Source organism: Lemur catta, chromosome 10, assembly GCF_020740605.2.
Source record: "Lemur catta isolate mLemCat1 chromosome 10, mLemCat1.pri, whole genome shotgun sequence".
Classification (NCBI taxonomy): domain Eukaryota; kingdom Metazoa; phylum Chordata; class Mammalia; order Primates; family Lemuridae; genus Lemur; species Lemur catta.
In genome coordinates this window covers 33,205,798-33,232,661 of record NC_059137.1, presented here as the reverse complement: position 1 = coordinate 33,232,661, position 26,864 = coordinate 33,205,798, and the positions used below count along the sequence as shown (strand labels likewise).

Sequence of the window (26,864 nt, the reverse complement as noted above, 5' to 3'; positions counted from 1 at the left end):
CCAATTTACAAAAGGAGAAACAGAAATGAGAAAGAGTCTTAGTAAAATAAAATCCAATCTCAATAGTAATCAAAGAAATGCAAATTAAAATAGCAATTGCCAAAGATCAGAACAGAATAATACACAATGTTGGCAGGGAATGCTCTCATATACTGCTATGAAACTCTAAATTGGTATGATCTTTCTGGAGGACAATTTGGCAATATGTACAAAAGGTTCAAAAATATGCATATGCTATTTCTAGGAATTTATCCTTGGAAAATAATCAGAATGTTCACACAAAAATGCAAGTATGAGTTTATGGCACCGTTGATTATAATCAGTAAAAACTGGCAACTACCTCCATGTTCAATAACAGGGGCCTTCTTGAGTAACTTATGGCAAACACATAGGGTAGAATGTTTTGAACAGAGACTGGATAAAAACGGTGACTGCAAATACACTTCTAGCTCCTGTCCTATCCAAAAGTCCTTGAAATGGCAGACAAAGAATTTTTTAAGAAACAAGCCCCTAAAGGTTCTAGAAAACAATTAAGAAGACCACTAATGGACAGAATATTATAGAATTACAGGAATATAGGGAGGAAGGGAACAGATGGTAGCATAAGTAAGACTCGAGGCAAACCCAGCCCAGAGGACATCAGAGAGGGCACAGGTTGGGACGGTTCACAGAGACTGCCAGGGCCAAGTCGGGGCAAGTGCTGCGCAGCTATCATGAATCACGGTGGTGGGTGACTTTTGCTGACCTGGGAAAACATGTCCCTGCATTCCCAAGTTAAAGAAGCCATTTCCATGGCCTGGGCACGTATTTGTTCATTCATGTTCATTTATGTGCATTGAAAAAATGGTAAAGACATCAGCCTAGACGTTAACAATGACCTTTCAGTGGGCCGATTTTTAATTTTCCTTTTTGCTCTTCTGTGTTTTCCAAGCTTTCCGCATTGAGTGCATATCAACATTACAGTTAGAAAACAATAATTAGTATTTTTAAATTAAAAAAAGCAAAAAATAACAACAAAGAGAACTTGACATTTTTATGTAAGACAGTAACTGCAAACTTATTTTTCTTTGGAATTACTGCAATAACTTCCTGGCTGCTTTCCCAGCCTCTGTTCTGCTCGTCCCAATCTGCCCCCAAGACTGCTACTACCTCACCCCTCCTTTAAAAACCTTCCGTGGCTCCCTACTGCTGACAGGTAAAGTCCAAACTCAGGGGCCTTCCCCATGCTTCTCATCTCCCAGCCCATTCTCCCACCTCTGTCCCCGTACTCAGGCTTTCCAGCTCCAACAGACTCTTCGCCATTTCCTGAAAGTTCCACACAGCTTCCCAACTCCGCTCCTTTGCTCATGTGGCTCTGGCACTACCCAAGCCCGGCAGATGGGCCTTGGCGGAGAACTACAGCCAGAATGTACCAGAATAGCTCTGGGGAACCTACACACTGCAAGATTCGCTGCCCAGTCAGCCGAGAGGCCCGACTGAAATGAAGTGTCCTGGGAGGTGCGGTAGGAGCAGCTGTGGGGGGACGGCACTGGGCTCTGAGATTCCAGATCTGGGAAGACAATGAAAATTAAGTCCAAAATCCCACATCAGAAATACAAGGGACTGTGAACGCGTTGGCTGGTCTATTTATCTCCTTGCTTCTGGGGCAGGGTGGGCTGCAGGTGTTGTGTGGGTACTGGCCCCAGACCCCGCCTCCTTCTCTCCTCAAGGGCAGGTGCAAACCTGGTTTCCTGTCTACACTGGCCACCTCTTGGCTGTGAGACCTCGGCGGTTTCTTAACTGTCCCCGGGGGAGTCTGCTCTCTGAAACAGAGGCACCCTGCTGGATGACTGAATGTAATCACCCGGCATACAGTAGGTCCTCCACAAATGGCAGAGGATGACGTCATAATTACATTCTGCTACCCCAAAGGTCATGACGCAGCGGTTGCTTCACAGGGCTGGAGCTGTGCCCTGGGAACCTGGCCCGAGGCTGCGCGGGAGGTGCCAGGAAGCGTCCCTGGTGAGGGTGCTGAGGTCGCCATGCATGGCCAGTTCCCCCAGAGACCAGGATCTCCCGCGGGCTCTCTCAGAGAAGGCGCACTCACTCACTCATCCCCGTGTTGCAGGGTCCACGCAGCCTGGGTGGAGGATATATTTATCTCATGCTGCACAGCCTCTCAAGTAGACAGCGTTGCAGTCTCCCAGCCCCCCGACTACAGACCACAGCCAGACACCCAGTCTCTCCGGGGCAGCCCCTTTCTTTTAAGAGCTGGCGTGTTTTGTGGAGGGGGTGGCGCGGGGGGTGGAGTGTTAGGGAAAACCATCCACCAGGTCCCAAGGTCTTCCTTCTGCACCGCGGATGGGCCAGCCGTCTCCTCCCTGTTCTGGAGCAGAGGGAGGACGAGCCTAGGGGGCCATCTGTCCCAAGGCAGGAGCTCTGAGCCATGGCAGCCACCCCTGGACAAAAAACTCCTGGATGTGCTCCCAGATATGCATACACTGCCACCAAGATGGCAGGAGCGCTGGACACTAGAGACCTGATGGGCAATGGCTGTCACCCATGAGGGGCCTTCACTCTGCAAGGATGGGCAGGACAGAGAACCTGCCGGTGGACCGCGCTTCCCCCGAGGGCACTCACATGAAGGAACAAGCCTTGCTGGCACCCCCAGGTCTGCCCCCAGGGAACCTCAGCACAAGGCTGCAGGCTTGTGGGGCCCATTCTTGACCCCACTGGACTTGGCAAGTCCCTCCCATCTAGTGTGCTTTAGATCAGGGCTTCAAGGAGAAGCCTGTTGGCAGTACCCTCTCCCGCCCTCACGAGTTAATTGAACAGGTGGCCAAGTGGTCTTCATTCATCCCAGTGGTCCCCAAATTCCAGTCACCCTCGCACCCCTCAGAGGCCATTTCACCATGTCTGCACCACCTATGTAAGCACTAACTTAGTATTTTCCTTTAAACCATCTTGCTTTTTAAACAGGGGTTCCACCCTAAGCAATAACATCCATGAAGTGCAGTTTTGATGAGCTAGTCGTAATTTTTTCTAGGATATAATAACATAAATACAGAACTATTAAAATTGTACAAAAATCATGTCACATATTTATACCACACTTTGGGAAATAACAGACCTACCCCTCCAAAAACAGCCAAAGAGGATGCCACAAACTGCCACCTTGGCACTGGCAGGACAGCTCGGGAGCTGTTCTTGCTGGCTGACCGCGGGCCTGGTCCCCGCAGAGCGCAAGGTAAGAGCACAGAGAAGGAGAGGATGCTTGCTGGGCGGGCAGCCAAGTCACCTAAAAGCATTAGCAAGTTCTTCAGATAAAAGTTGGGGCAAGAGGTGGGGCGCTAGTACCATTAGGATTAGAATCTGATCCGTCGGGAGTCCCCTCCTGTCTCCTAATGATAAAAGATCTGCGGATGTGTTGGCAGGTGATCCTGCAGGCAGGAGGGAAGCCAAGGACAGAGACCGGAGGTGGCTCAGTCCTCCCAGCGTGCGTGGCCCTTTTCTCTGATAAAACCGGCTCAAGAGCACAGTGGTCTCGCCCGAAGGCTGCCCATTCCTCCAGTGCAGTGGTTCTCAAACTCTAGCCTGCATCGAAATCAGACTGCTGAGCCCCGCCCAGAGTGGCTGATTCCCTGGGGCTGGGATGGAGCCCAGGTGATGGTCCAGGGACCACACTTTGAGAACCGCTGCTCTAGAAGACAGATCCTGAACACAGAGGATGCTGAAGTGTGAACAACTCTGAATGAAACTCCCAGGATGACCAGTCAGGAAAAATAACTTAGACAAACCACACTGTGTACACTCCAGATGCCTAACAATGATGTCGTCCATAAGCAACCACGTGGCAGGTTCCTGGGCACTGCTGGTTCCAGTGGCTGGCTCAGAACTTTCCACTGAGATCTTTAGGAAAATTCCCAAAACAAACAATGTCACATGCAAAAAAGACTTCAGGTTAAGAAATGATGGCATCATCTACGCTGAGTTCTGTGGGAGACAGACCTGCTGACTTTGCTGCCCCTCCCTTCTTCCTGAGGGCCCCAATGGCTCAGGCAGGCGGCAGGCAGGAGAGGACAGGGGCCAGCACCAGCCCGGCACCCCTCCACCCTCATATCACCATCCCAGGCACAGGCAGACGCAGGGCAACAGGGGAAATAACTGCATTTGCCCCTAAGCATCTGCCTTAACAGGGAGAGAATCGTTTACCGAGATCCTTATTGAACACGTATGCACCAGGCAGCAGGCAGGGTGAGGAACACAGAGATCAGCCGTGTCTCTTGTCCACAGGGGCTCTCCCATCCAGGAGCAGTGGAAAGAGATGAGGAAGCAGATGGTGCCTGGTGTTGCATCATTCAGAGAGCTGGCACAGGGAGCCCGATGGGACGGAGCACAGAGGTGGCACACCTGAGCCAGCTGGGGAGGAGGGTCAAGCCAGGTACGTGGGGCGGATGTTCCTGCTGAAAAAGAAGCCACCATAGAGGTGTGGCTGGACCACAGGGGCAATGGGGACAGTGACTGGAGGTGGGACAGAGAAGGAGGACTGTGCAGGGTCTCTTGAGCCACGTTGCCAGCTCATTCCTGTTAAGAGTGGCAGGAAATGACTGATCAGTCTACCTAGGGTGGCTTCTGGATCAGGTGCAAGCTTGGGGCCTCCCTGTCCTCTGATGCAGGAGTGTCTCCCAGGCTACTGCTCCAGAATAGTAGGCAGTAACTTCAGAGGAGCTGACCAGAGACCCCTTTGGTGGGGCAGATGGCAACTTGGCAAGAGGAAAAGGTTTCAAAGAGCCAGGCAGGGCCTGGAGGGCCTGAAAGGGCAGGTGCTTTGAAGAGGAAGCTTTGCAGATGGCGACCTTTAGGTCTTGGGCAGATCAAGGGCCCCAGTGGGTCCTGCCACTTGAGGGAGGCTACCGGCATGGAAAGGTCAGCCCCAGAAGCCTCAAGACCACTGAGGACCAGCGACTAGGCAGGGAGTCTTGGAGCCTGTTTGGAGGGAGGGAAGAAGAGGGAAGGGTAGCGATGCTCGTGGCAGGCACAGAAACTCATCAACATGGCAGAGCTCCTGGATGGCGGCCAGCCATGGGCTAAGGAACCAGATTCTAGATGGTAATAAAAATAGCAGCTACCCCTTGCATGGTGCTTATGATGAGCCAAGCACTTTCTTAGCCCTTTGAGTATCCTGACACATCTAATCTTCCCAATCAACCCTAAGAAGTAGGTACTCTCGTTATCCTCATACCTAAAATGAGAAAGTAAGATGGGAGACGAGCATATGAAAAGATGCTCCACATCATACGTCATCAGGGAAAAGCAAATTAAACAACAAGACACCACTACACATCATTAAAATAGCCAAACTCCAGAGCACTGGCAACACCAAATGCTGGCAAGGATGGGGAATAACTGGAACTCTCATCGTTGCCGGTGGGAATGCAAAATGGTACAGACACTTTGGAAGACAGTTTGGCATTTTCTTACAAAATTAAACATATTCTCACCATATGATCCAGTAATCAAGCTCCTCGGTATTTACCCAAAGGAGTTGAAATCTATGTCCACACAAAAACCTGCACATCCATGTTTAGAGTAGCTTTATTCATAATTGCTGGAACTTAGAAGCCCCAAGACGTCCTTCAGTAGGTGAATGGATAAATAAACTGAGGCATATCCAGTCAATGGAATACAGTTGGCCCTCTGCATCTGCAGGTTCCTTATCCTCGGAATCTACCAACCACAGATCAAAAATATTTAGACAAAAAAATAAAAATAACAATACAACAATAAAAATTACAAATAAAAATACAGTATAACAACTATTTACATATCACTTAGATTACATTAGGTATTGCAAGTAACCTAGAGATGAATGAAGTATATGGGAGGATGTGCATAGGTTATATGCAAATACTATGCCATTTTCATTCAATGGACTATAGCATCCATGGATTTTGGTATCCTTGGGGGGTCCTGGAACAAATTCCCCACAGATACCGAGGGATGACTGTATTATTCTGTGCTAAAAGGAAATAAGCTATCAAGCCATGAAAAGACATGGAGGAAAGTTAAATGCATATTAACTAAGTGAAAGAAGCCAATCTGAAAAACCTACATTCAGGTATGATTCCAACTATATGACATTATGGAAAAGGCAAAACTATGGAGAACAGTAAAAAGACGGGATGTTCAGGGCAGTGAAAATACTCTGTATGATGCTATAATGATGAACACATGTCATTATGCGTTTGTCCAAAACCACAGAATGTACACCACCAAGAATGAATTCTAGTGTCAGCTACGGACTCTGGGCACGGGTGATGTGTCGGTGAAGGTCCATCAGCCATAACACAAGCCCCCTCGGCTGGGGATGTGGGTAACGGGGGAGGCTGTGCACGTGTGGGGCAGGGGGTAGATGGGAAATCTCTGTGCCTTCCTCTCAATGTTGCTATGAATCTAAAACTCCTCTAAAAAATTAAGTCTTTTAAAAAACCAAAGCAAAGCAGAGGCACAAATAAGTTAAGTAAATCTCATGGCCATGTCCTAGGAATGGCAGGGCAGGGTCAACGGCCAGACACCCGCAAGCTCTCACCCTAGAATCCAACATTCCTTGAGCTAGGAGGGGCCCTAGGGGTCAACTGGCCCAACTCCCTTAACTTACATAAGGGGAAACTGAGGCCCAGAGAGAGTGAATGATTTGTCTAAGGGCACTTAAGCACTTAGCTGGTTAGCTGCATCCAAAATAACAACCCGGTGAGGGCGGTTGAGTAGATCACGCGACCTGGAACTAGGGAGAGGCCCAGACAGCCCCGCTGCCCTCTGCTGTGCGCCCGGGTGCTCCCTGCTCGCTGCCTTCATCTCCTCCCCAGCCCTGCCTCCCTCCCGGCCCGCATGCCCACGGGAGAGCGCTCAGCATGGCCTCTCATTTCCTTGCTCTGAACCCCAGTGACCTGAACCTCTATGCCGTGTCAGCTCCTGGCACACAGCCAGGGCCTGGCCCCTCAGTCCTTTACCTCCCGCCTCTGGCTCTGGCCACAGCCTCTCTTCCCTCCAGCCCCCCACCCCCAACCCCTCAACCTTCAGAGAGACTTCCAGACACACACAGACTTCTCCAGGCCACTGGCCACCTGTCTGCCCATCCCTCTCCATCCCAGACCCCAGGGACCACCCTGTCAGCAGTAGCCTCCACTCCTCATCAGCACCCGCACCGCTGTCTTATACCTGGTGGGGCCCAGTGCTGGCTTGAGACCTCTCTCCCCCTTCTCCATCCTGCCCCTTCAGTTCCCAGGACAGCTGAGGGCTGCCAGGTAGATCAGCTGCCAGGTAGATCAGCCACCAGGTAGACAAGGGCTGCTATAAGCTCAAGGGCTCCCACCACAAGAGGGCGCCATTTCCACCCCGAACTCCACTCCGAGCCAGTGACGCAGGACAGGCATTCTCAACACCATCGTGTGTTGAAGCCACCTGGAGGGCTTGAAAGGGCTCTAGTGTCAGGGTCCTCGAATGTGAGCGTCCTGAGGATGGCCTGGGCATCAGGATTTTTAAAGCTCCGCAGGTGACGCTAAAAGGCATGCTATCCACGAGGGGAGTACTGCTCAGCAGGACAGAGACACAGATTCCTCCTACGTGCCACACCACCATGAACCGCAAAAGCACTGGCTGAGTGAAGGAAGCCAGGCGCAAAAGATGATGCGTTATATATCAATAATTCCATTTGTATGAAATTTCCAGAAAAGGCAAAACTATACCTGGGGCTGGGGGGCTGGACCGACTACAGATGGACACGAGGGAGTTTTCGCAGTCTTGGGCGTGTGCTAAACTAGACTGTGGCTGGCGATGGCTGCACAGCCGTGTGAATTCATTAACGATAACTGGGCTGTATACTGACAGTGTAGGAACTGTATGCTATGTATTTCAATAAAGCTGTTAAAAGTAAAAAAAAGGGAAAGGAAAAAAAATCAAGCTTAGGAAATTTAAATTTTATTTTGTATTAAAACAAAACCAAACCAAAATTCCCTGGTGACTCCACTGAGCAGCCAGAGCTGAGGACCCCCTGCAGGAAGCCTGGCCCCGCCTCACCCCAAGGCCAGGACCGTGGATCTCTGTCCTGCCGCAGCACACGGCCCGGCACAGCCTGCGGCACACGGGGGCCACCGCATTACTCTCCAAGTGGATGGATGGCACGTAGTGAGGACCTACCACACAGAGGCCTTCGCTTATGTTTTCTCCTCTAACCACCTCATTTCCCAGTGCCTGCGAACAGGGATACATATCCCCACTTTACCAAAGGGAAAACATGATCTTTGTGAGACCTAAAATCACACAGCCATCGATTAGCAAAGGTGGGCTTAGGGATCAGTCCACCTGGTACCGAGTCCTTCCTTCTTCTTTCATCTCATTTTAAATCTTTGATTCCGAGAGGGCATGGCCGTAGCAAGCTCAGTCTTTTCAGCCATCGATCGATTGTCTCCGTGGATCCCTCATTGTCCTAGCAGCTGCTCTAGATCTGATACGTCCCAGAGTCAGCAAAGTAAAGTGAATTGCCTGTGGTCACACAGCCATCGCTTGGCCAAACTGGGCCTAGAGATCGGCTCATCTGATCCAAGTCCTGAGCAGCCTGTGGGTCAGGTGTGTGCTAACCTTGAATCTCAGAGGTTGGGGGCTCGAAGGAGCAGATGGTCCCAAGGTGGGGTGGCCTTCAGCCCTCTACCCCTTCCAAAGTCCTAACGCCACAGTAATAAGTGCTGTGGGATTATGGCACCTCCACCACCACTTCCAACTTCAGGATTGCTTTCACTTGACATTCTTTCCAGCGCACCAGTCTGGAACAGAAGTGCTTGACGCTGCTGATCGACCAGTTTCATAAAAGGAATCCAGTTTCCCTTGCACTCACGAAAAGCTGTTAGCCCCTGGCGAGTTTCCAGGGCCTGCACTCCAGCGCTGCAGTCCAGACATCGGGAGAGGGATGCCAAAGCCCTTGGGCACAGAGAGGAGTCAGCTGGGCTGAGAGATTTAAATCAGGAGGGGTCCTCGCCAGCAAAACCACCAAGCAACATCCTGTCCTCGGGAAAAGAGGTTTCCCGCTGAGATGCCCTGAAACCCGGCTGAAGGCCCTAGCACAGCTCTGCAGGGATGCAGATGTGGCACCAAACTGTCCACACCTGATCCCAGTGAGGGTCAGGCTTCCGGCCCTGGCCAGACTCTTCACCAGCATGTGTCCTGGGGCACGAAGTCATCCACCTCTGCAAGCCTCAGTTTCCTCATCTGCAAAATGGGAGCCATCACCCTTCCCTACAGGGCAGCTGGCTGGCTGTGAGAGTGTTTGGGAAGGTATAGAGCACTCAACCAATGTCGGGGCTGATAAATTGTCCTCTTTAGACCATGTCTGGGGGAAATTTCAGAGGCTACATGCAGGTAGTTCCCATGTGAGTCCAGGAAGTTATGGATGGAAAGAAGGAGTGAGGGGAAGTCTGAACTGGGGGTCAGGGCCCCAGAATTCAGTCCTGACTTTTCTGTGAACAATATTTCATGACTTCAGAGGTGCTCTGAAATCCTGAACTTTGTCCCTTCCCTTCTCTGGGCCTCAGTTTCCCCTTCTACAAAATGCGGAGGTTGGGGGAGGTGTCTCTAAGGCCCTCCAGGCTCTGACAGCCAAAGATGCTATTAGAAAAAAGCAGTCCCCTCCAAATTGCTGCAGGGTCCGGTGTTAATAGGGCCATGGGACTGGCCCTCCCCATCCTCCACCATCAACCTGTTTCACACTCATTTTAGAACATTTATCGCTGCTCTCTAAAGGGCAGGCTTCCAGCAAAAGCCTCTTCAGTGTTGGCAATGAGTCACTCCCACTGGAGGTCAAGTTCCCGTTGTGCCTCCTCCGAGGGGCTGAGAAACAGAGAGGTGGGAACATGAGGAGCAGCCTTGCCTGGGAAAAGTTTGCCTTGTTCGGATACCCACAGACTGTGGGGCCAAACACTTGCGCTCTGCAAGCACCTCCAAAAACAGCCCTCTCTGTGCATGAGCTTCATAGTTTGCAAAGCTCTTTCAAATCCATTACTCATTGGATTTTGGCAAAAAACCCTGCAGGGAAGCCTGCAAAGGGTTATTGGATTTTACAGGGGAGGAAACTGAAGCTCAGAGAAGTGAGGTGACTTCTCCAATGTCACACAGCCAATGCATGAAGTGGTCTCTCCATCTCATGGGAGACACGGGGACCAGAGTCTTGGAAAGCTAAGTGCAGAGCTGGAGGGGAAACCAAGTCTGTTGATTCCCTGCCCTGCTCTGCCCCCACCTTTCTTGCCACCCCTGCCCGGCCTGGCAGAGCGTGTGTGTCCTCCCCCACCTCTCCCGGGGGGTCTGCCTGCACACCCGACGCCCACATGGAAACTCCCCACACGGCCAGCAGTGTGTCGTTCCTGGGCTACTAAGCACACCTGACTTGTCTTGTGTTTTTGGAAGCTACAAGTATCGAGAGCACAGAGGCGCACAGGAGACACAAAGCAAATGGGAAAAAATGGCAAGAGACCATTTTGCACCCATCTGAGTGGGGATAAATTTTAAAAATTTGTTAGTAAGAATGTGTGGAAATAGGAATTGTCAAAAGCCATGGGTGGGACTAGAAATTGAAACAGAATTTTTGGAGGTCAGTTCCTCTCAAAATTTTAAATGGTCCAGTAATTCCACTTCTAGAAATCTATCGTCAGGATGCACATTTAGGCAAGAAAGTGTTGGCTGTGCTATCGAAAAACTGTGAACATCCAGAGTAAATCACGACGCACCCATTTGACAGAGCACCATGTCCCACTAAAACACGGAGTCAGTCAAGGTCTCTAAGGTCTGTTGCAAAGTAAAAAAAGCAAAATATATAGTATGAAGTCATTTGGGTTTAACACAAATACACTGAAAAAGCTCTAGGCAGAAGAACACCCCACTGCAAGCAAGGGTTACCTTTCAGAGAGAAAGTGGGATTTAGGGGGATTGGGACAAAGCAACACTTTTACTTTTTACTATATATATTTTGGCTTTTTCTTTTCTTCCCTTTTTTTTTTTTTTGCCAAAAAAACACAAAACAAAACCACCGCACCATGTGTATCAGTGTATGCTTGTAAGCCAAGCCAGCTCCTCCCTGAAACGTTCCTCACCGGAGAACACCTCTTGGCAGTACTGTATGAGTTTAGATGGTCACTACAGCATCGGTAACAAGAACAACAAACCGGCAGGGGCATTCGGGGAGTAAGCCACACGAGGCAGCCGAAAGGAACAGTGAGAGAAGGGAAGGTTCACTCCTGAGCCGTCTAGAATGAAGTTTGCACCAATCGCCACACAAATTCCTCAGCTGCCAGCTCTATGTTGTCAGTGGTGACACAGCTCTGATCTTGCTCATAAGCACGTGCTTAAAAGCCCCGTGATATCACCCACCCCCGATCACGCCATATTGCCCCTCGCTAGGAGAGGACGGCGGCCAGCAGTAAGCGAGACCGTGTCCACGCGGGCGGAGCGTACCTCGGAGAACCTCTGCACGTCTTGCGTCAGCGTGCCCACGCGCTTCCACTGGTAGTGCTTGAGCAACTTGAGGATGGCTGGGTTCACCGCATTATCTGATGGGACAGTCCGAAAGAAATAAGGGTATTTTTTCTTATCAGCTAGCACAGGCGTGGTTGCAGCAAAGGAAAGCTGAAAGACACAAGAGAGACAACGCTTTCTGAGTGAGCCTCGCAGCTGTGACCCGGCGCCTTGCTTAACCAAACAGAGGAACACAAACACATGCGGCAAGACAGTCTTTAACCCTTTTTATGGTAAAAGTAACACATGATAATTGAGGAGAAGGTTAAAATGCAAAATAAGGAGACGGAAGGAAAAACCTAACCAATGATCCACCTCTTCCCAAAGAACCATCATTAATATTATATGATAGTCTATTTCTTTGCAGTGTTTTTCTATGTACCATGACTGGATTTTTTAAAAAGGAGTCTTGATATCATTCTACATACACAATTGAACTGTTTATTCCCCACAATTCCCCTATAAGCATTTATCCTGTGAAAAACTCCTCGTAAACATTTGAATAGCTGCATAATATTCCAGCATATGAACATACCACAATTTACTGGGTCATCTCTAATTTGAGGACATTTCGATTGTTTCTAATTTGTCATTATTGTCATATTATTAATATTCTACAGGCATCTCTGTGCATAGATTTTTTCCCCTATGTTTCCATAGGAAAGAGTCTGTGACATAAAGTTTCTCAAATAATGAATCTAAGCCTTTAAAGACTTGATACTTATTCCCAGAAAGGACTGTTATCAATTTGTACATGTCCTAGCCAGGTATAACTAGAGGGCCAATTTCACCACATTCCTATCAATAGAGGGAATAAAATATCTTTTCTCTTTTTCTAATGATTTGTCACTAAAAAAACCACAAACAAACAAGGAATCATATTGCATTCATGGTTACACACAATGTTGCATCTTTTTCCATGTGGTCATGGTTATGTAATAGTATGTCCAATTTGAGGAGTTAGTTTTTCATGTTCTTTGTTTATTTTTTGAGGAGTATTCTAATGATTTTCTTATTGAATTTAATGAATATTTCTTACATGTATAGCATTCAAACTCAGGCTATTATAGTTGCCACAAATATCTTAGTGTGTTTGCCTTTATATTTTGTGCGTATGTATTTTAATTTACACTCAATAGTCAAATCTGTCCGTCTTTCCCTTTATTACTTCTTCTTTTTCTAAGTGCCAATAAGTTGTTAAATTGGATTTTAATTATCTGTCCTACAAGGCCCAGCTTAAATGTCACCTCCTCCACAATTTCCTCTGATCTCCACTCTGCTTTCCCTCAGCCTCACCCACAGAAAGTGGTTATCAAATTTTTTGATCTTTGCAGTGTGATGGGGAAAAAATAGTATCTTGCTGTAGTTCTAATTTGCATTTTATCTTACTTCGAATGAAGTGGAGTATCTCCTTCTATGTTTAAGAGCAACTGGTAGCTCCTTTCTGGAAGCTGTCTACATCTTTGTCCGTTTGCCAGTTTGACTCTTAGTCTTCTTTATAAGTTTGTAGAAGTGACCTTTCATATTAAGGAAATAAGCCCTTCGTGATAGAAGTTGCTAATTATTCCCCCAGTTTGTACTTTGAATTTGTTTATGGTGACCTTTGCCATGTAGAGGTGTGTTTTTTAAATGTGGTTGAATTTATCAATTTTTTTCTTTTATGACTTCAGGTTTTGAGTTATATTTAGAAAGGCCTTTTTTACACTGAGATGGTAAAAGAATTCCTCCATTGTTTCTTCTGGTCTGTCTGTCCTTTTTTTCTCCCTCCCTCCCTCCCATCTTCCCTCCCTTCCTTCTTTGGTGTCATTTAAATCTTTGATCCAGAGAGGGTGTGGCTGAAGTAAGCCATTCCCCCTGTCTCCCCAATCCTTGCTGCCACCAGCTGTCTCCCCAAACCCTTGCTTGTCCCAGCAGCGGCTCTAGATTTGACGTATCCCAGGGTCCAATTGAAGCCTCCAGATAAATAACATCCTGGCCCCCTCGGGCCCCAGCTGAAGATACCTAACTGATTCTTCTATCACCCTAGGAAGCACTTTTCCCACCAGGACTTGAAGAGGGCAGTAGGAATTTGTCCTTTTCCCTGGTCTGGTTCAGAGAGTAGACAGCCACTTCCTAGGATCCCTGATCTCCTGTCAGAGCTGACCACCAGCAGCCCACCAGCTGTTACCTGGAGCCAGAGAGCACCTGCAGAAACCAATTTCTAAGGTCCCCACAGAGACAAGGACATCCCAAGTCTGGTAAGGGTCAAGGGTGGAATCATTGTTCTTAAGATTCTTGGGAGAACAGAACCAATGGAAAGAATCCTCAGAGAGGAAAATTTCAGCTGGACACATTGAGAACATTCACATTCAGAGGTGTCCAGCAGTGGAAAGCCTGCCATTAGAAGTAGTGAGATCCCTGTGTCTGGAGGTGTGCAAATGGAGGCTAGACCAAAACCTAGTGAGAACAGAGGGGCTTCAGGGTATCTGTGAACCCCCTGAAAATTGTAGAAAAAGGTCTGCATGGGCATGTATGTGCATACAGGCATGTATATTTTTCTGAACAAAGAATCTGTGGCTTCCATCAGATTCACAAGGAGGGTCCTACCATCCAAACAAGGCTGCACACCTGCCTGCAGGTGACACTTGGTCTCGCAGCAAGTGCAAGAAATGGAAGTTCCCAACAGTCCCCTCAGACCCAGTGTCCACGATTCTTCTCTCAAGATTAAAACAACACTGCAAGGCTCATCAGTGTAAGAAGGAACTATTAGAAAAATCTGGGAGCAACTATTTCAGGACCTGGGACATTATATATGTCATCACATCCCCAAAAATGCTTATCTAATACAATTTAGAAAATATTGGTTTTCTGATGTGATTTCTGAATCACACTCCAGTTGCTACTTTACCGTTATTGTTCCATTAGTTCCAGGTCCACAATTAATTGTTGCTTGAACAACCTCATATGTTTGCCCTGTAGGTAATTACAGTGGTTACTGTTCAGTGAATAAATGGCCCATTGTGTTTACAATGGGCTTGGAGTACGATATATGCCCCAGGTCTAAATCATGTTGGGTACAAAATATTAACTGGCACTGACATTTTCTGCACCATTTGAGATAATGCACACTTTGATTAGATTGCTTTGCATCACTGTTTCCCTGACTTTAGCCTCCTAAAACTTTTTCCATGGGCAAAGACTGCAAGTGCCCAGTACTACTGCTGAACTTCAGAACTGGGGGTGCGGAATCAGAAAACATCTAGCTCTGGTGTGCTCTACCCTGGCTGCACACTTGGGATCATTTGGGGAGATTTTTAAAAATAACGATGACTTGGTCCCACTCCAAAGCAACTGAATCAGAATCTCAGGGCATAGAGCCCAAGCATCAGTATTACTTAAAAACTTTCCAAGTGGTTATGGTGCTCGGTGAGGGTTGAAAACCAGTGACACAGCTCAACATCCCTGGTTTTGAATAAGCAGACTTAACCCTAGAAATGGGGAGATTTGGAGATACCCACCATTGCTAAAGGACTCTAACCCCAATGCTCCTTCTCCCCTTGATGGCTGCCCACCTGCCTCCTGTGTGCTCCCCGGTCCCTCCCCGCCCAGCACAGGCACCCAGCATCTGGCCACACTGGGGCTGCTAGCCGCAGGGCCCTAACTTGAACAGCAAACTTTGTGGGCTCTCTTGCCTTATTTCACACAACCACATTTGTTTCTGAACAGACTGTGATTTGAGGCTTCCAGTCAATTCCTAACCAAGGATTTATTTCAGAGAGTAATTTAAAATTTAATTTATAGCTTTGCTATTATTTCTAGTTTTAGTGCATTATTTTGAGCATTTGGTGTATATGGTGTCTGCTTTTGGAATTTATTGAGACTTTCTTTGTGGCCTACGATTCAATCAAGTTTTGTAAAAGGTCCACAGTGGCTGGGGAAAAAAAAATGAAATTTCTAGTTGTAAACTATAGAGTTCTTTACTAGCCTACTCATGCATAATAGATAAATCAAATGAATTATATGATTATGATATGCTTCATATTTTCATTTACTTTGCCTATCAAAGGCTGAGAGGTTGGTGAAATTGTTCTCTATCATCTATGACCACTTCTCCATGTGTTTCGACAGTTTTTGCTTTATATGATTTGAGTTTATGTTTTAAGCATAAATGTTCATCACAATTACATCTTTATTTTTCAGCAATGTATACCTTTGCCTAGTGTAAATAGCAGGCACTTAATAGATATTGAGTGAATTGAGGATTGAAATATTTATCAAGGTAAAATAAACCTCTTTGTCAGTTTATTGCTTTTTGTTTTAGACTTTATCTTGCTTGATATTAATATTGCAACCCCGACTTTATTTTTGCCTGCGTTTGCCTGGCATAGCTTTGATCCTCTTTTATTTGTATTCTATTAAGATTGTTTCAAAATATATTTCTTGAAAAGAGCATATGGGCAGATTTTAAAATGTGTATGTTTACTACTGTAATAAATATTAATACTTAGACTTGCATCTGTCTTCTTCTTGGCCATTTTACTGTTTTTTTATGCTTCCTTTGTGTTTCCTTTTGTTCCCATTTGTCCTCAACTTCGCAGCTACCTTTCTCTGCTCTGGCTGTGTGAGTTCATCTTGCTTCAGGTATCAGCTTGCTGGAGAACCTTTGAATATTCTGAAGAGGAGTAAGGGGTTGCAGACTTGCTGAGAATGGCTCTGTGCTGTCTTGACACATGGCAGAATTTGGCTGGGTATAAAATTCTTGGGCTGCCACTTCTCCCCTTTGAAACCACAAAATGATGCAGAGGAGAAATCCAGGGCTAGCTTGATTGTTGTTCATTTGTAGATACCTGATTTTCTCTGCCTGGATGCCTGAAGGATTTTTTTTTCCTTTATTCTTGGAATACAAAAAAATTGCCAGGATAGATCTGGGTGTGTCATTCTTGCTTTTATCTGAGATACAGGGAATCCTATATACTCCTTGTATGTGATCTATACACTCAAGTCTTCCAACTCAGAAAAATGTATATATAATATATATAAAATATGCAATATACTATATAATATATATTAAATGTTATTATATAAGTAATTATATACTATAGTATATTATTTATATTTACAATATATTTTAATATATTTATTATATATGGCATATTTGTTATACTGTATATGTCATACATAAAAATATAACATATATAGTAAATTTATTATGTATAATATATCTACATCATATATTCTTATCTCTCCTCCGGAACACCTGTTTATCTATATGTTGTCTCTTCATTCTCCAAATCCATATCTGTCACATTGTCTTTCAAGATTTCATCTCTCAGTCCTTATCTTCATTTTAGAAGAGCATCTTATTTTAGTCTATCTATTCTATTACAGGGTGTGTGCATTTTTACTGGCAATATTTTCTACATCATCCACAGTCCTTAGCAGTAGGGCATAAGTGTTCTCATTTTTTCACATCCTGGCTAATATTTGGTATTATTCAACTTCCTAATTTTTGTGAGTCTTTCAGAGACAAAGTGTCACTACATTATTATTTGGCTTTGCAGCTCTTTGGCCTTTGTGTGGTTACGTAGCTGTGCACACATGTTAGCCATTCAGGGTCTTTGTGCTGAGAGTCACCTGACTTGCTTTCCAACACCCTCGGTTTAAGCTTTATTGTCTTTAACAGATTTTAATTGTGTTGTTGACATGTTTAGTTTCCTATTAGTTCTTTATGATCCACATCCCTTTTCGCCCCCCCATCTCGGGCTGTCTATTTCATGGAGCCTATGTTATATGGCGTATGAATGAGGATACCAAACGTCTTTCTCAAGTTTTCTTCTTTATCCTATGATAGATCATTTTCACAGGTGGACTCTTCCTCCCCTTCTTCTGAGTATTGTGCTCCTTTGATTATTATTATTATTTATTTATTTATTTTTTTGAGACAGAGTCTCGCTCTGTTGCCCAGGCTAGAGTGAGTGCCGTGGCGTCAGCCCAGCTCACAGCAACCTCAAACTCCTGGGCTCAAGCGATCCTCCTGCCTCAGCCTCCCGAGTAGCTGGGACTACAGACATGCGCCACCATGCCCGGCTAATTTTTTCTATATATATAGTTTTAGTTGTCCAGATAATTTATTTCTATTTTTAGTAGAGACGGGGTCTCACTCTTGCTCAGGCTGGTCTCAAACTCCTGACCTCGAGCGATCCACCCGCCTCGGCCTCCCAGAGTGCTAGGATTACAGGCGTGACCTCCTTTGATTATTTTTGAGGCACTTTATCAAAGGTGTTTTCAGGGTACCCACCCTCAAAAGCAAGGCAGTTGTTTCAGACTTGGCTTATCAAAGACACAACATGTGGATTGCCCTTGGCCTTGTTTTCTATTTACATTTTAACTGAGTACATTTCTCAGAAAACTGGAGAATAAGTATTTGAGCACAGATTTGGGTGCCTAGTGGGCTCTCACCTTATGCTGATCTACATTAATGAGGTGACATCATTGTTTTGCCCGACTTCCTGACACTCTGGATCAACACAGCACATTAATTCCCAGCATGCACTGATGCGAGGGCTTTTCCCTCCTGCCTACAGAACCTCACTTGGGAGGTCTCTGCCTCCCAGGAAGCAATGAGTGTGTAGTGCCTTCCCCTCCTCTTCCTGTCCAGTTTTTTTCTAGGAATTTACAGCTCTCTCTGAATTTAGAAAGATAGGTGAGAATGAAGAGAAAAAAAGTATTTTGATTGCCTCAGATATCAGCAACTGTGAGGTAGAGGCGTCGTCGTCTGATTTTCTGATTGGTATAACTCCTGAGTCTCTAACTCAGATTGTAGGGGAGAGAGGAAAAAGTCTGTCTGTTAGTTTTCAGGACAATTATTTTATGCAGCAAGGTTTGGAGTAGCAGGAGGCAAAGTTCAGGATTTTGTCAATCCAGATCCATCTACTTTATAATTAATGAAGCTTCTAAATATCTAGAATACCAGTGAGTATTGGGGTCTCTTTGTTCTCTCTCTACGTGTATGTGTGTGTTTTCTTTTCCATGTCTTAATAGTTTCAAAGGAAAGCTGGAAAATGTTTTATTGAGTATTGCTAGAGGCCGGGTGTGGTGGCTTATGCCTATAATCCCAGCACTCAGAGAGGCTGAGGTGGGAGGATCCCTTGAGCTCAGGAGTTTGAGACCAGCTGAGCAAGAGTGAGACCCCATCTCTGCTAAAAATAGAAAAAATTAGCCGGGCATGGTGGCATGCACCTGTAGTCCCAGCTCCTTGGGAGGCTAAGGCAGGAGGATCTCTTGAGCCCAGGAGTTTGAGGTTGCCGTGAGCTAGGCTGATGCCACGGCACTCTAGCCTGGGCGACAGAGTGAGACGCTGTCTCAAAAAAAAAAAAAAAAAAAAAAAAACATTGCTAGAAAAATTGCAAATAAATTTAGTCTGAATTAATCAAGTAAATTATGTGGTAGGGCCTATAACTCTCTTTTGTAATGTTTAGGCACCATTGAAACCACAAGTTGAAGGTTTTTAAGGTTTGTGGCATGTACCATCAAACTGCTATCTATTGGGGTGGTGCCAGCTGCCATGCCCCTGGGGGGTGGTCTGTAAGACTGCCCATCTCATCCCATCCTGGCCAGCTCTGGGCACTGAGTGGGTTTGGAGCCCATGCCTCTCCTTGCCCCAGTCTGCAGCCAGGCTGAACCTGGATCATGACAGTGTTCTCTTTGTCTTGAGTAGTTGCCCGGGGTGTCCTTGAGCACTGCTTGGCCCACAGAACACCCTTAAGCACATCCTGTTCTTCCACTCCCACCCCAGGAACTGGTTTGAATCCTTCTGATAATGACAGTGTCCAGGTACTGCCCAACCCATGAGCAGGACATAGGACCCAATGGCACTATGTGTGGACACCTGGCCTGGGGAGTGGCAAAATCTTCCAGAATCTCAGTGTCAAGAGCCCAGTTCAGAAAGAATTATGCACTATGAGTGGTCACCATGAAGCCAGGATGTAGGCAAGGTGAAGCATCTTTGTTCCTCATCCTAGGTAGCCCAGACAGTCTTACCTGAAATCCCACAACACAGTCACAGCACACATTTACTATACTGCCCCCTTCCATGTTTGTCAAGTGTTTCCGGTTATGGTCCCATCTAATCCTGACAACAACCGGAGGGAGTAGGTGCTGCTATTATTCTCATCTGACACGTAAGAAAACTGAGACTTTAAGGTTAAGAAACTTGCCCAAGAAAGCAGATTAGTGGTGGAGGGATTTGGGGGAGAAGGAGGGACTGGGTAGTGACTGCTTAACGGGTACAGGGCTTTCTTTTGGGGTGCTGAGAATGTTCTAGATAGTGGTGATGGTTGGACAACACTGGGACTGTACCCAATGACACTGACTTGTTCACTTTAAAATGGTTAAATGGTGAGCTTTATGCTATGTGCATTTTACCAGAATAAAAGAAGAAACTTGCCTAAAATCACACAACCTATAAGGGATGGAGAAGAATCCCTACAGTCAGGCCACACTGTGTCCATCTTCATAACCATGGCCCCTCGGAAATGATACATGCCCCTCGACATGAACCCCAGAGATGCCCTGGCAAAGACCAGCAGAGGCTGAGAGCCACTCACACCCTGGACTCCAGACACCTTGGGTTTGAACCTCAGCTCTGCCTTTTGCTAGCCATGCAACCTTGGACAAGTCACTGAACCTCCCCTCATCCGTAAAATTAAGATCATAAGCTCTGTCCTGCCTGCTTTGGAAGGGTGAAGCTAGGATGTGAATGAATTTTATAGACTCTGAAGCTCTACAGATACAAAAAGGCCACTGCACTGACTCCGATTATGATTCCTATAGAGTTGGTAGATGCTGGTTTTGCGGAGAATCTGTCAGCACTGAGGGATTCTCTGCAATCTTTCTGGAGGGCAAGATTATTTTTATTCCCTCTTTCTACACTCAGGCAAATCCATTCTCTAAAATGCCTGAGAGCAACTGTTTGACAGTGGGTGGCTTGATGAATGGATGGAGAAATAAACCAGCTACCTGATCGAGCAACCACAGTATGAACCATCCAAAGGAAGCTTTCATGAGCACGTCTGACTTGGTGATCGATACCTTCAGACAGGTGATCTGAGCCAGGAATTATCATCCATTTTACAATGGGTGAAACTGTGGCCCAGAAAGGTAACCTCAAGTGTGCAAGGTTAGTCTGGGAGATGAGGAACTGGTCTTTGTGACTTTATATTACCTTTCTGGGCCCTCAAGCAAGGTGGGGCGATGGTCTAGGGTCTGCCCCTTCTGAGATCCAGTAGACCAGGAAGGAGACAACTTACTCCAGACTTCCCGGGTGTCTCAAACACAGCAAGTTTCCACCGTTTCCATCCTGGGAGATTCCTGGGAATCCACACTTAACCAACAGAGCGGAGTCGGAAGAGAGCCAACACCATTTCTCTCACGGCTCCGACCTGCCGTGAAATGTCTTGTGAGAGACATACCGAACCGTGAGGTGCTTTAATAGTAAGCACGTGAATGCAGAGAGGAGTGGGGAGCTCAGACAGCTCTGAGGCCACTTTAGGGAGCTGGGACACCTGGGCTTCACCCTGTCTCTACGACTGAGAGAACAAGGGCAAACCATGCCTCTGAGGCGTCTGTTTTTCTCATCTCTGAAAGTGATGCATTGGACTGAAAATTCCAAAGTTCTTTGCAACCACAGAACTCTATGCTTCTCTCTCGAGCAACTGAAGAAAATGATTAAGGAATTTGTTGGTTTTGTGTGGGTGTGTATTTTATTTGATCTGATTTATTCAGATAATTGCCAATGTGCTTCACTTCTCTCTACAGATATAAACCTAGACGAAAAATATAAATACGTCTCCCAACTTCGGGATCTTTATTACATTCCAAGCCACTGATGAATTCTTGCCTAAATGCAATTCATTCTTTACCTGGTTTGGGGCATCTGAATTTAACTTTTCTGCACAAATAAACCATTTTTCAGGTGGCAGGTATAAGCAAGGGTGGCCGTAGTTGCTAAGTCCTAGTCAAGGAACTTGGGCCAGATGCGACGGTATGAGAAAATGATTGAGGTTTGCTCTTTTCTCTGCTGGTTTAATCTTTTTCCATGGGTTTGCTGACCGTTTCTGTAATTAAATGAAGGCGGTATTTGTCATCGAGGGTTCCTTTCAGCCGAGATGAATGGAATGCAACTTTCTCAGGAAGCTTCTGACAAAACACTGTTTGTGGCCAGTGCCAGGATGTATACAAAGGCACCAGGCTGTGTGTGTTGGGAACTTGGGTCCACTTCAGGTCTGCGCCAGGTCGCCGCTGTGCCCAGGCTCTGGTGAAAAACTGTTTGGACCCAGAGTGCCTCAATGTAGATGCCTGTGAGATTAATGTGATGCAGAGCGGCTGCAAAATGTTTCCTGAGTTAACAAGGGAAAATGAATGCCTGGCGTTCGGGTGAGTTCTGGAAGCCCCACTCCAACAAAAGGCCTTCTGGGGCATCGTGCATAGACTTGCTGTAAGGTTTTAAATCTCTTTAGTCAGAGAGAGCCTGGGCTGGGACCGCTTGGGGAACAGTTCTTTCTCCTTCCTGTTGATGAGGTTTAGCTTTTCATCACTCAGAAATGCACAGCAGTTCAGCTTTTACCATCCCCTCCCACGGCCATATTCTTAGTGGGAACTTGCAACCATTTTCAAGGGAAGTAGGGGAGGCATTACTGTCTTTGTTTCCTCTTGGGGAAACTGAGGCCTGAGGAGGAATAGTGGCTTGCCTGGGGCCCCACAGTTAGTAAGAAGCAAAGCTGGGATTTGAGCTCAGATATTATTATTATTATATTTTTTTTTGAGACAGAGTCTCACTTTGTTGCCCAGGCTAGAGTGAGTGCCGTGGCGTCAGCCTAGCTCACAGCAACCTCAAACTCCTGGGCTTAAGCGATCCTCCTGCCTCAGCCTCCCGAGTAGCTGGGACTACAGGCATGCGCCACCATGCCCGGCTAATTTTTTCTATATATATTTTTAGTTGGCCAGATAATTTTTATTTCTATTTTTAGTAGAGACGGGGTCTTGCTGAGGCTGGTCTCGAACTCCTGACCTCGAGCGATCCACCTGCCTCGGCCTCCCAGAGGGCTAGGATTACAGGCGTGAGCCATCGTGCCTGGCCGAGCTCAGATATTTTGACTCCCTGAAGTTATCAAATAACGAGCACCTACCATGGAGCAACATTACACGAGGTGCTCAACATTCACTGTTTCATTTAACATGCAACACGACCCTATGAGGTAGACATGATTATGATCTGCATTTTTCAGGTGAGGAGACTGAGGCTCAGAGAGGGTCAGTCGTTTGCACATGGTCACACAGCTAGCAGTTGGCAGAGCAGGGAGACTAACTTCACATCGCTGGTCATTCCACACACTGCTGGGATTCTTCTCTGTGATTTCACAATTTCCAAAACACTTACTTCTTTAAGTCTAATTTTGATAATCACAAAACCCTGGCAGAGTTAGGTAGACTAGACCTTATTACCCTCATTTTACGGATGAGAAAACTGAAGTTCAGAGAGGTTAAGTGACCTGTTCAAAGTCACAATATCAGCAAGTGGCAAGGCTAGGGCTTGGGACTTTTGTTCTTAGAACGCAGTTCTCTCTCCAATATACCAGGCTGCTTCTTAGGAGCACCTGGGTATCAGACTAGAAAGCAAATGGGACAATTTAAAAGAAGGGAGAAGAAAAAAATGAGATTTGTTTAAAAGAAAAACAATAATCACTGCATAAGTGGCTTATTATGTTTTTGCTTCCCTAAGATGGTCCAATTCAATGATATGAAACAAAAGTCATATGTGTATTTTATTTTTTAAGAGAAAATTCTTCAAATTTTTCTTTTTAAACTTTTATTGTCGACCAGAAACTACCTATATAAATATATTAAGTATGTATGTTTGGTTTAAAGAATAATAATAAAACCAAAACAGCCTATCACCCAGTTAAAGAAATATCTTTTAATTAATTGTAAATGGTAAATTGTAAAGTCATTTAATTCTTTGCTCTTTAACAATTGTTTTGCTAGGTGGCACTCTGTGATTTGTCTATTTCCTTCTTTACTCCCTTCTTTAACATTTCTACCATTATTTTATGGAAAGCAGATTGGACAGCAAATATTCATTCCTCAAATCCTTTTTTTTTTTAAGTCACAAATGGGAGTACAATAGAGAAACAGCAAAGCCGAGTCAGTGCTGGGGAGGCAGTGTGGCACATACAGGTGAGAATTCTGAGTTTCAGTTTGCACAGTTTGGTCTGAATGCCACCTCCACCCCTCCCTATGCAACTTTGGACAACTATTTCACCTGTGGGACCTCAGTCTCCTCCCCTGTAAACCCACGGGGGTGAGAGGGGCATACCCCCATCCCAGAGCTGACGCGAGGATCCAAATAGCACAGGCGCCCGGTTAATGTTTGCTAACGGTAGATCACAACTTCTAGACTTAGAAGTTACAAGAATCAAGTTAGGAAAATTAGATGGTATGTCTTACAATTATAAAAGTCCTATTAGTTTACAAAGCCCTTTCCGTCAATATTCCTCCCCGCTGAGGAAGGCAGGACGGAGATGAACATACCCATCTTCCAGACGAGAAGCCTCGGTGAATGAAAGCGTTTGCTCACAGGGACGTGGCTGCCACCAAGCAGAGGCATCATTCTAAGCTGGGCTTTCCAGATCCTAATCTACTGATTTTAAAATGGCTTGTTAATTAACAAATAATAATGATTATATTGCTTGTCTAATTGTGTACAATTAGAATGTATGTCTTTAATTTTCTCTTAAACTTCTGGTAAAATGTTCCATTTTCCCCTCACAGCTGTGCAGGTGACAAATGTAGGAAATTAACAAATTATATTAGAAGCCTCTTTGGTTTCCTCGGCTCCTTTGCACTTGGCTTTCAGCTGACATCTTTAGGGGTAAGAAGCATTCTCGTGTGATCACAGCTGTGAAGCCAACTGCCTTTTAATTACCTCACTGCAGAAATCATGTCTCCTCATGTCAGTTTGGCACCTCTAATTAGTCCATAGGTTGAAATCACATCTGAGGGGTGGGGAAAGGTATGCTGGGGCCCCAGCTCGATTCTTGCCGTGGGAGGGGATGCAGTATTTCCAACTGCCGAGAACACACCTCCTACTCACCCATCCTGGCCCACTCACAGACACCTCCTCCAGGGAGCCTTCCCTGCTCTCCCTCAGTTCTCCCAGCACTGCTGCTCCCCTCTGTGGTGGGGCACCCAGAAGTGGTTGGTAGCCACGCCCAGTCCACTGACTGGTCTGGGAGCTCTTTGAGGGCTGTCTCTGCATCTGCTCTATAGCCGAGGGAGAAAACGAGAGGAAAGGGGGACAGCAGGGTCAAAAAATGCGTCCATACTTTGCCCTCTGGACAAGAACTAACTTGGTTCTCACATAGAACAGAGCAGCGGAGCAAGAGAAGTGCTGGTTTCTCCAGCTGAGAAAAACAGGGCATGGGCCTGTCCCTTTGAGTCTCCAGGTCCAGGCAAAGCTCCAAGCAGCAGACTCGTACCAAGGAATCGCTCAAGCAGACAGGCCAAGGTTGCCGAGGGGGCCCGAGAGCCACCTGCCCACTGACACACAGCCCCAGCGCCCGTGGGAGTCTGGAGGGTGGAGGTCACTGGGCACCTCACAGCCCAGGTTCCAGGGACACCAGAGCTCCAGAAGAAAGTGTCATCTTAGGCTCAGTTTACCCCGTGAGCCAACGCCTTCCACAAGCAAGGAAGGGAGCAGTGAACACCAGACTCCAGACCTCGGAAATTTGCTTCCTGGTCAGTCCTGAGGAAATTAAGTAAATTGAATCAAGATAAAAGATTCAAAGATGTTTTCCAAGAATGTGGAGTTTTCTTCCATGGGGCAGGGGTGTCATCCAGGCCCAGGGGGCCCGGGGCTGCACATGGGTGGGGCACCAGATATGAGCACTGCTGTGCACCTGTGCAGTATAAAGACCCCGCTCCCCTGTGCGTCAGCTGCAAGCCCCATCAGCAATCTGCTAGGCCTCAGTTTCCTTCCCTGAGAAATGGGGAGAATAAGTCCTGCCCCGACTAACTCCCCAGGGCTCTGCCAAAAATGAACTGAGAACTTGGGTATGAAAATGTTTTGCAGGAAGTCCCGGTGCTAGGATGGAAGACAAGGGTTACAAGGCCCACCTGGTCCGCTCCCTTCCCACATTTTTGACCACTCCAGCCTCCTCCCTCACCCCCTCACTTCGGCCTTCTCCTTCCCAAGCACACCAGGCTCTCCTGTTCCCCGTGAAGCAGCCTTCTCAACACCTCCCCCACCTCCAACCCCCCCGTCCCCCCATCAGACCCTATCACACGTGCTGTGATTGCATCCTTGCTTCCCTCAAAGACCGTGAGATAATAAGCACTCAAGCTGTCTCATCATAAGCACTCAAATATCTGCAGAGTAAGTGAATACATGAACGAATGCAGAGGGAGCAAACTTATTGTGTGGGGTCCCAGAGGGAAAACTAGGATCAATGTATAACTGTTTCACAGAGGCTGGTAGGGATCAATGTGAAGATTAAATATCGAGCAATAAGGTATTCAAGGATGAATCAAAACCTTACAGAGTATTGAGTTCCTCATCACTGGAAGTATTCAAGGAGATCCTCAGGGGTCATCTACCAAGGCCACAGAGGGGGTTCCCAAACTGGCAAGGAATTGAATTGGTCAGTGTTGTGTTCTATGATTTCAGGTGAGCCCAGAGTACCCTTTTAAATCTTAATAGATGTGTTTTCCCTTTGTTTTAGTAAATGATACTGATTTTTCATTCATGGTATTGAAATAATGAGTTAATTTAAAGGAACATCATAAAGAGGCTAATAATACAAGTGGTATATGGATTGGCAAAATCAACAAAGGGATGTGCAAATGATATCTGGGAAACAAGTATGACAGTTTCATTAAGGAGTTTTACCAGAAGATATGGTCCTCAGAAATAAAAACCTTCCACCCGAATCCCCATTGCCTTCAATTAAATTGTCATAATATGAATTTAAACAATTATAGAATGAGCTAGACTTTTATCTAGGCACTGGGGAATGGGCACTGTCAGAAGTGCCAAGAAGAGAGGGTGGATTTTCCAAATTAGAGAGGTAGATTATAGAGAAAAAAAGAGAAATAACTGAAGTGGCCTAAATAATACTGTTGCCAGATTTAGCAGTATTCAGGACATTCTTACACTTCAGAAAAACTTCTTCCTTTATCTGAAAGTCAAATTCAAATTTAACTGGGTGTCCTGTATTCTGTCTACCAACCCTAAGTAACCATCCAAGCTGGCCATGGTAAAAGGCTTGAGCCTGTGCAGTATCACCAGTGGGCTG

At 46.2% G+C, this 26,864-nt stretch overlaps 1 protein-coding gene across 1 annotated transcript in view; it reads right to left on the bottom strand.

The window, feature by feature from the left end:
- Positions 1-26,864, bottom strand: part of GABBR2 (gamma-aminobutyric acid type B receptor subunit 2) — a 365,809-nt gene that overhangs the window by 199,790 nt on the left and 139,155 nt on the right. The window contains exon 3 of the mRNA XM_045563833.1: positions 11,476-11,646. Within this exon, the coding sequence (XP_045419789.1) occupies positions 11,476-11,646 (171 nt within the window). The remainder of the gene's footprint in view (positions 1-11,475; positions 11,647-26,864) is intronic.